The sequence below is a fragment of the Frieseomelitta varia genome, unplaced genomic scaffold (assembly GCF_011392965.1).
Source record: "Frieseomelitta varia isolate USP_RPSP 00005682 unplaced genomic scaffold, Fvar_1.2 scaffold_909, whole genome shotgun sequence".
Lineage (NCBI taxonomy): Eukaryota > Metazoa > Arthropoda > Insecta > Hymenoptera > Apidae > Frieseomelitta > Frieseomelitta varia.
Window position 1 is genome coordinate 161011 of NW_025110711.1, and position 9840 is coordinate 170850.

At 42.7% G+C, this 9840-nt stretch overlaps 1 protein-coding gene across 2 annotated transcripts in view; it reads right to left on the reverse strand.

Annotated features, from left to right (window-relative positions):
* Window positions 1–9840, reverse strand: part of LOC122537417 — a 157839-nt gene that overhangs the window by 129460 nt on the left and 18539 nt on the right. Inside the window, exon 1 of one of the 2 annotated variants that reach the window (XM_043670550.1) lies at window positions 7647–7925. The exons of the other annotated variant lie outside the window; for it this stretch is intronic. Coding sequence (XP_043526485.1) covers window positions 7647–7842 — 196 coding nt within the window. The 5' untranslated portion in view covers window positions 7843–7925. Of the gene's footprint in view, window positions 1–7646; window positions 7926–9840 lie in introns of those variants that run through there. 2 annotated transcript variants of the gene reach the window in all.

Sequence of the window (9840 nt, forward strand, 5' to 3'; positions counted from 1 at the left end):
GAATTTGAATGCTTCTCTCGGGAATTTTCGAGAAGCAGGGAGATTTCCTTGAATTTCCATCGACGTCGGACGATCAAGAAACGATCGTAGTTAGCCGGGTCGTAAATACTACTGTCGGTGATCATCGTTCGCGCTTACACACCCGTTCGAAAGTTCCAAGACGCTTTTTATTTTTGGTAGTCCAGTCCAGTAATGAAATAACGCGGAGAGTTATAGAATTGTATCGATATTAGCTTGTTGCAGAGGAGACTCTCATCCCGTACATTTCGTCCATCGTAAAACAATCCTGAACATTGGAATCTTTAGTCGATCGAAATTTTATAAAAAGAAATTCGCGATTCGCCGATCGTGTCGAATTCAGCAAGCCTCCTTTAATCGACGCCGCCTAACAAATATTATTCAATAGCAGATTCAATCACGAAATGTCGAATAACTTTACATAACAAAATCGTGAAATCCACCATCTCGCTATGCAACCCAATTAGCCGTTCAATTTCTTCGGTTCCGAATACGGAACCTAACCTGATCTAAACTTAATCGGTTTCGAATACAGCATCTAACTGCAGCATTTAACCTAACCTAACTAAATTTAACCTAAATTTAATTTAAATTATGTCTAACTAAATTTAACCTAAACTTAATCAGTTTCGAATACCTAACTTAATCTAAATCTAAACTAAATCTAACCTAAAAGACTTTTGAGCGGAAATGTACGTGCGGTTGTAAATCTAACCTAAAATTAATCAATTTCGAATACAACACCTAATAAAGCACTTAATCTGACCTAAATCTAACTAAACCTAATCAGTTTTCGAATACAGCACCTGATACAGTACCTAACCTAATCTAAATCTAAGCTAAACCTAACCAAAAAGACTTTTGAAGGGGGCTATACGTGCGATTGTAAATCTAACCTAAAATTAATCAATTTCGAATACGGCACCTAATCTAACCTAAATCTAACTAAACCTAACCCAAATCTAATCAGTTTCGAATACAGCACCCTAATACAGTACCTAACCTAATCTAAATCTAAGCTAAACCTAACCTGAAAGACTTTTGAGCGGAGCTGTAGGTGCGGTTGTAAATCTAACCTAAAATTAATCAATTTCGAATACATCACCTAAAAAAGCACCTAATCTAACCTAAATCTAACTAAACCCAATCCAAATCTAATCAGTTTCGAATACAGCGTCTAATTTAAATGTAACCTAAACCTAACGTACGAGACTTTCGAGCGGGGGCGTACGTGCGGTTGGAAATTATATTTCGAGAAAACTGTACGGAAAGCGTGCGCCAGTTTCCAAGCTTGGTAGTTGAGTAATAGACCGGCGGCTGTCCGGCTGGTCGAAGCTCGTTCGCAAACGAGAGACGTTCGCCGCTAAACGCTTTCTTATCGGCGGCCGGGTGAAAAAGCGCATACGTCAGGGAACGTGACATTTAAACGCGCAACAGCTAATGAGGAATACTCCGCCGGCGAGACGGAAATGAGCTGCGAACGTATCTGCCTGGCTGGCCGCGCAGCCGGCATTATGCGTGCTTTTGTTCATTAAGGAACAATCGAGCGGCGGAGAATTGTTGTAAAAACTTCAGCGCGGCGAACGCCGTCGTGTGGTTGGGAAAGGGGCGGGAGGAGGGGGAGAAATTCAGGCTCGTCGACGCTTATTCCGCGCGCCGCGTTATTTAGAAACGATTCTTCCATCGTTCCGTCTGTCTGACGCTCGTCACCGCCCGATTATAAAAAGCCGCGTGACATTTTCGCTCGAAGCCCGAGACGCGACGCGACGCCCGCTCTACCTAAATGTCAACCGCGGCGTCGGAGGACACCAGTGAAAAAACACAGACGCGAAGTGAAAAAATACCGCGTTCCAAACTTATTTCTCTAAAACTACACGCCGTTCAGGGGAAATAATAATTCGCGTTGATCCGCAATCGTCGCGATTGTTGAGGCCTCGCCGCGCGAAGGTATGTCCATTGTGACGTGCGATTGTTTTATCGATACAGTTCTCATAAACAGATATTGACATTTGAAAAAACTTGAAAGAACTTATTAAAATACGGCTCTTTCAATATATTTTTTAAACGAATGGTTTTTTGGTATACACCGTTAAATTAATCGTTGAAAAATAATAATTTCATCGATTTATACGAAAACTGTATCTTCAGTCATTCCCGAGATATTTGACAAAATATGCCCCAAACTTTGAGGGTAGTTTTCTCTCCTTAGACACCGACGATCACTGATAAAAAGAAAAAGAATACATGTCGAGTATTTTTTCGAAAGCTACATTTATGCCAAATTTCCCTCGCTTCGGTTAACGAAACTAATAGATCCTTTTGGATTTATTGCAAAGATTTCAGAAATCCTTTCACCCTATTTGTTGGAAGAAACACACTTGACTTCGATAAAATGTATATATTATCAGAAAGCTGGCTACAGTTTTAAAAATTATAGGTCGAAGGTTTCTGATTAAAAGCTATGTCTACGAGTTCTATCGCAGTCCATGTGTACGAGTTTGACTTTACAATCCTCTGGATCCGTCTTATCTTACTAATCTATGCAAAATAATTAATTATTTATGATTCTATTTTTCAACGACAATATCCAATGACTCAGCAAGTTCGACTTTGATTTAAAAGGAGCGAACGTTCTCCTCGAATTCTTTCGATCTCGGCCCCGCGGCCACGAATGAAATAATTACGGTCAAAACTCCGCGTAATATATTTCGTAAATAAATAAATAAATAAATAAATAAATCGGGGAGTCGCAACGCGACACATTGTCCCACAGAGGAGAGACAAAGAGGTGGAGAAGAAACGACGAGAGAGGCGATACGAGAGGAGGAATGATAAAGTGGCGGGGGACGAAAGACACGGGCGTAATGTCCCGCAGAAAGCGAACATTGTGCCGCGTAGCAAAAGGGGTAATTCCGTAGTAGGAAGCCTTATTGGAAAAGGGTAGATAAGGGGCGATGGGGGGGAGGGTGGTTTGGGTGGTTTGACGCGAGTACGTGTGAATGGACGTGCAAGCGTGGCGGTGTGCTGGCGAACACACACGAATAAGTGCGGCGGATGCACGCGTGTGTGGGTGGGAATGGGGGTGGCAAGCGGGCGAACACAGGAGGGGGTGCAGGCGGAGAAGGGGTGAGCGGCAGCGTTGAACGGAAATTAAATATGCCTCACTCGATAAGTCAGAGTACCATAGGAGGGCTCCGTATCAACGCCGGGAGATGAGCTATTGTGCTATTTTCGAGCGAAATCTCGGCGAGGCCATCCCCTCGAGTTCTGTCTCTCTGTGTAAAACGCTTTTCGCTTATTCCATCGCAGAAGCGAACGGATATCGGCACGCTCGCTGCTTCCAAACGCGCGGATTCCACGAATATTCTTCTTTTTCTTTTTATTCTTTTTTTTTCCGTTTTTTTTTTTTTTTCTTTTTTTTGATACATTTTTCTTTCTGCTGTTCCCGTTTCGAGGGAACGAGTTTGGAGACAGTGGACCGAATCGTTCAAATGTCATGCAAGATCGAGTTTCAAATTTTCATTATTATCTTCAGTATCGTCGTCATTACGAAACTGAACATTCTTGAAGACCGATGCACAAATCGTGCACTTGAAACGAACGAAATTGTACAACTTGACTTGACTCGAAGCTGATCAATTTGGCTTCAGCGAGGCACGCTACACCGCGAATTTCCGGCAAGCAGGCGAGAATCGATTCTCCTCTCGTGCTTCTGTCGATCGTCGTCGACACGCTATTTCTTCTTCCATTTTCTTTCCTTTTTTTCTTTTTCGCTCTTCCTGTTCCTAGTTTTAATTAACGAGGACGAAGAGGGGCGGGAGTATCGGCGATTTATTGGACGATCGTTTCATTCCCGAGAAATAACGAGAGGAAGAAAGAAGTTAATTTAACCGGACGGTAAAAGCCGGCGATGCGAGCGGAATAATTATATCAGATTTATTATCAAACTCAACGTACAACCGCGCGAACCCTTAGATAATAGGCTTTTTACGACTCGGTCGCACGAACTACCCGATTCGAAAGTTACGATACTGTTAAAGCTCTCTTTACGAGGCCATTACCGCGAGCTGTTACTCATATTTCTTTTTTTTTTTTTTCTTTCTCCTCCCCCTTCCTCCACGAACGAGTCGAGAGACACTTCCAGGAATAATACGATCGCGAGATCACTGAAATTCCTGATCCAATCAGAATTAAATACGTAACGTAAACTCCACCTACATTCTTTCTTCAAGTCGGTGACCCATAAAGAGATAAAGATTTTCACGAGTGATCCCTTCGGGGGGGGATCACGAGCGATTAAGCTCGTAACGTCGTCAAAGTAATTCACGAAGGAACAGCGTGAAAATGTGTCGTCGCTTTGTATTCGACGGAGTGTATCACACTGTCCGAATCGCGACGGGGCTTTTGAGACGAGGAAAACGACGCCCCGGAGAATCTATTTTACAGAAACGCGTGTAACGCCAGCACGACCGGGATCGTTTGTGCACCCGGGGACACTCCCGAATATAAACGTTCACTCGAGCTGCGAGAATCGATGCTCTCGAGAGATCATAACCGCGGTCGGAGTGTCCCATTCACGCTGAAAAACTCTCCTGAATGAATTCGCCCCGTGAAATCCCGGACAAAGCACCGGGTTCGTTCGAACATCTTCATCGCCGGGATGATTTTCGAGAAAAAAAAATTCACTGCTCGTTGAATGGAACGGACGTTCACGCTAGAAGTGGCATCGAATTGTTGCTCGTTCTTGCGGCAATGGTTAATGAAGTCGTCGGTGAAAAGCGACAGGAGGATCGCGCGTCGTAGCTTCTCAATACACTCTGAGACGCCATTAACTCTTTCTTTCTGAAAGAAAACGCGAGATCTTGCCGGGCGGATCTCTTGGCAGAAGATGTACTCGCAGAAATCATTACGAAGCCACTCTGCTCCGAGATAGCGCGATATTTGTCAAAGGTTTCATTTCTTTTCAAATTTCAAATGTTGACGTTTTTGACGTTAACTGCTCAAAATGGTGTAACACTGATGTCGAAGAAGGAGAACAGATGTGAATGAGGAATGTCTCCATTGACATCGTGCAGAGTGGAGGATTGGCAAGGTACAAAGGATCTTCGAGTACAAAGAAAAGATTTGGTGTGTTGATGCTATTAACTTCCTCGAGTTAGCCTGACAAAGCAATTAGTCTTCTTGAAGAAAATACCTCGAGGTTACAGAATATCCTTAAAAATCCTTAGTCATCCGATACTTAACCTCTTCGGTACGAAACAATCTTGCAGTGTCGCTTCATGATCCGTGACAAATGAAATATGAGAGGTGTAATATAATTTCTTGCAACACGTGTTTTATAACGAAGTACTACGAATCTGTATAATATATGTAAGAATATGTAAAAGGAACAATTTTTCTGATACAATTACTTTTCTTCCATTATATTAATAGTTCTTTTATATATTGGAACAATTATATTCTAATGTATATAATGCATTTATTTTAATGCTTATATTTAATAATTACGTGTTCGTTATTCAATAATTACATTCTAACACGTACATTCCCAATAATAATAGCTTTCGTATCGCAGTATGAAAGTTAAATTGCAAAATATTTTTGTATCTTCGACTGAACCTCGAAAGTCATTTCCTCTTATAAGTATAAAATATTGAAGTTCAGTCGAATTTACAAAAAGTATAATATCTTGTACTTTAATTCTCATACTGTGATATCAAAAGAGAGCTATTATTATTAGAACTTCTTTGATCGTTTCAGCGTTAGATCCTAGCCCTGTTACAAATATTACTTCTACGCAATTTCATCGAGAAATCTTTCCTTCGTCGGAATGCCGACGCTGTGAAGAAAAGAAATGTTCCTGGCAGTAGCCAGCGGAACCAAGTAAAACTAATCGACTCGGAAAAAATCATCGGTCGAGCTGCAGGTTTCTCTCCACCCCTGGAGAAATATTATCGAAACATTACCCGAGGACGGTGCCCATAATGCGGTCATTAGGATCGAAGTCGTGACAGGCACTCGATCGGGCCGAAGGCGGCGGAAAGTCGAGGAAGCGAAAAATGAAACAGCCTCACGGGCCAGTGAGCCGAAGCTTTCTCTCTCTCTCTCTCTCTCTCTCTCTCTCTCTCTCTCTCTCTCTCTCTCTCTCTCTCTCTCTCTCTCTCTCTCTCTCACTCACTCTCTTTGGCCGTTTATAAATCCGACATAATGCGACCCGAACGAGATTATTTCACGATTTATCACCTCGGGCTCGCTGAATGCGTAGGGTGGTCTATTAGGTATCGGGAGGGTGGCCAGCAAGATGGCGGCCGAGGCTGGCGAACAATTGCGTTTCGGACCGATGACAAATGACGCGGGAACCGTCTGCCCGTCTCTCTGACTTACGACTTTTCCTTTGTGCGCGGCTTCCAATACCGATACCGCGAGACCGACTCAGGTGTTTTCTTTCTCAGCGTTGAATTTTTCACGCGACACCGATCGATCTCTCAGCTCTCTCTAAATTCCTAAAAAAAAAAAAAAAAAAAAAAAAAAAACGTCTCTGCGTCTTCCCTTCGTTGGAAATTTAGAATATATTCTTACTCGAGTGAATATACGCTGAATTCTTTTAACTTGAAAGTGTAACTTGAAAGTTACGTGTCCGTACGTACACACTTTGAAAAGCTTATTTCGTCTGAATTTTCGTGATTTATTTGTGACAATTTACTGACAATTCTCGTCAGATTTTATAAAACTGGGGCAGATAGCAGTAATTAACTAATTAATTTTTAATACTTTTAATCTTTCCGTACGATCTGCAAGTTCACAGATTACTTTCTGCGGAATGGAAATTTACAATATAATCAACCTACTCGAGTTAATTTCCCAGTTTGATTTCAACACGAATTTCAATGCTAAAGAAGCCTCTGTTTCGGCGTATCGTATCAACATCGATGAACTCCCACTAATTTCCACGCAAAGTATTATTGTAATTGATTAATTTCGTGAAACGAGGTAACAATGGGTCTTGCTTTTAAATGCAAATACGAAGAAAAAGGAAGAAGAGAGTGAACGCAGTTTTTTCGTTTATTATCCACGTGTTTCTCGACGGAACAAACAAACATCGCAGTAAAATGGCAGTTGATTAAAGGTGAATCATCCGAGGAAAATAAATCGTCGAGGAAAATACATAACGAGCGATCACGATCGTAACGTAACACTTCCGGCGATTGTGTGAACCGACTCGTTGAATCGATTAGAATAACAATATGAAGAAAATAATTGGAATACAATCACTTAACCAGCGGCCGAAGATCAATGCCTCGATGGAATCGGGACAGGCATTGACACTCGTGTGTCAACGGTCAAAAGGACGCAGCCGCCATTAAGTCGGGGAGGAGGGGAAATTATGTGCTGTTGTGTCGTTCGCTTGGTAATCAAGTCGAGCTGATTATTCGGTCAAATTAATCGAAACGAAACTATCGTTAAAATCGGGAGCATCTTTTCCGCTGAGGGCTGAATCATGAAACTACTGTAACTCGCGCTACAGGATCGTTCAGTGTCACGCAAAACGATCTATCCTCATACATATTGCAACGAATCTCAGGGAAGCCAATCCAGAATAACGAGCGTAAGAAGAGGTATATACTCACCAGTATTGTCGGCCATAATAGAAATCCGGCCAACATCCCCGAACTTAGCTCCCAATCGTGGTCGCAGAAAAAAATTCACGTTGAATCGAATTTGCCGTGGTTGTGTCGACAGTGGTCGCACGATCGGTCGGCAAGATGGACGAGCTCGCCTCTCGTTCTTCTTCTTCTTCTTCTTCTTCTTCTTCTTCTTCTTCATCCCCCGTTCGTCGAAACGGAGCAGCGTATCGAATCGAACGTAAAGGAGGAGGAGGAGGAGAAGGAGAAGGAGGAGAAATCGAGAAAGAGAGAGAAGAATCGAAGGGGCGGAGGGGAGGATGAAGAACAAACGCGAGGGCGAAAAAAAGAAAGATTACGAGGGAAGAGTTGGAAGTGGATAGACGATATCGTGTGGCGTTCGCTCGAAAACGAGAACTGCCAACGAGTGAACACGAGCCAGGTGCAAAGTGACTCTGGTAGAGTTCTCTGAAGACGGAGGAAGAGCGTTGCCCCGCGCGGCTTGCCCGAGCAGGAAGGAGAGAACGGCGAACAGAGTCCTCGTATGTCGGCCAGAAGTTTCTCGGAACACAATCGCATATAATACATATGCAATAGTCCTGCGAGAGTCCGCTGGACAGTCGGCCCCCGAACGTCCCGAACGGGTGTCCAGAATAGACACCGAAGCTGGACATCGTTGGATCGTGCAACATGGCCGCCGGTGAGGCGAGCCCCGCTCGATAATTGAAGGGCAGCCCCCTCCCCCTCCACCCTCGAATCCCTTTCCACCTCCTTGTTCCGGCACTGTTCTCTTTTTGTCGACCGCACAGCGCAGACCATCCAACTTTCTCCCCCTTTTCTCTCTTTCTCTTCTTTTCAATCCGCGCGATCTCTCGTCTCGCCGTGGGCGCAGAGTTATGAGTCGCGCAGGGATAATGTCGCTTGTTATTAAGACCCCTATCGACGTTTCCTAATCTACGGTCAACAGGGGGACCACCGCAGGCCATCGGCCGGCTAATTAAGATCGCCGGGCCTTGACGAGCACGTTGCGCACTAATTGAACACTCGCGGAATCCATCGCGACGTTCCGCGTACTCCTCCTCGGATCAACCACCGCACACTGACTGAGAACGTAATTCTGTTTTCTTTTCGTTCGTGGAAACCGTTTGGAAGACGCGAGGTTTCTGTTTTCTTCGGGAACTAATCGCGCACGTTGGTCGTTTCTTTTTTTTCTTTTGTTTGAGCTACAGCGCAGATCTAGCGCTTGTGTATACTGTGTTGTTCCTTCATCCAACAAGGGACAACGAGAGCACAGCGCTGTATTTTCTTGTCTCTGTATTATCATCCTCGAGCGTGGATGTACATACGTGTTGAATGTTATTACCGAAGAGACACGCAATTTCTCAGAAACAGAAATACAAAAACATGAAAATGTAAATATTGTCCCGCGAAAACGGACAAGCTGGAATATTTGCGCTCCTCAGTCGTACAGAAATTATCGAGAGCGAAATACAATCAGCCTAGTGTGTATATTAACGTAATAAATTTGTAAAAATGTGTCGCGCGAGAAAGTCAAGTCCAGCTGAAGTACACGCGAAAGTATATGTTGACACGACTGACGAACAAATTGACACGTGTGCGACGCGAATACGTACATTTTCCAACGTGCACACCGAAAAGCGAAAGCGGCAAGACAATACTTATCTATGCAAAGAAAAAAAATACGTGTTTTAGAATAGCCAGCCAAGTCTCCGGACTTGAATAAACATTATAGAAAATTGTTGAATTTGCAAGACAATTCGCAAATATGAATGAATTTAAAAAAAATATATCGTAGAAGAGCGAGAAGAACTAGATCAAAAAAAAAAAAAAAATCACTGAAACTCAATATATAAATCTTTGCCTCAAACAATGGCTGCCGTTATTAAATACTAATTGTAATACTAATATTAAACAATTATCGAACTTGTTTCTATCCATTGTTTTCGCTGCTGAAATATTACCATATATGTATCTATTTTCTTCTTGTCAATAACAAAAGAATTAGTATTGCAAAAAGTTTAATCTATGTTAATACATATTAATAGAAGCCTATTAAAAGAAAGATTTTATACCATTTGTTTGATAAAAAAGATAAAAATTAATAACTTGCAGAGTGCCCCGCGTGGGGTGTATTGTATCCATGCATTCGAAAATTGACGAAAGACTCGTAGAACGAAAG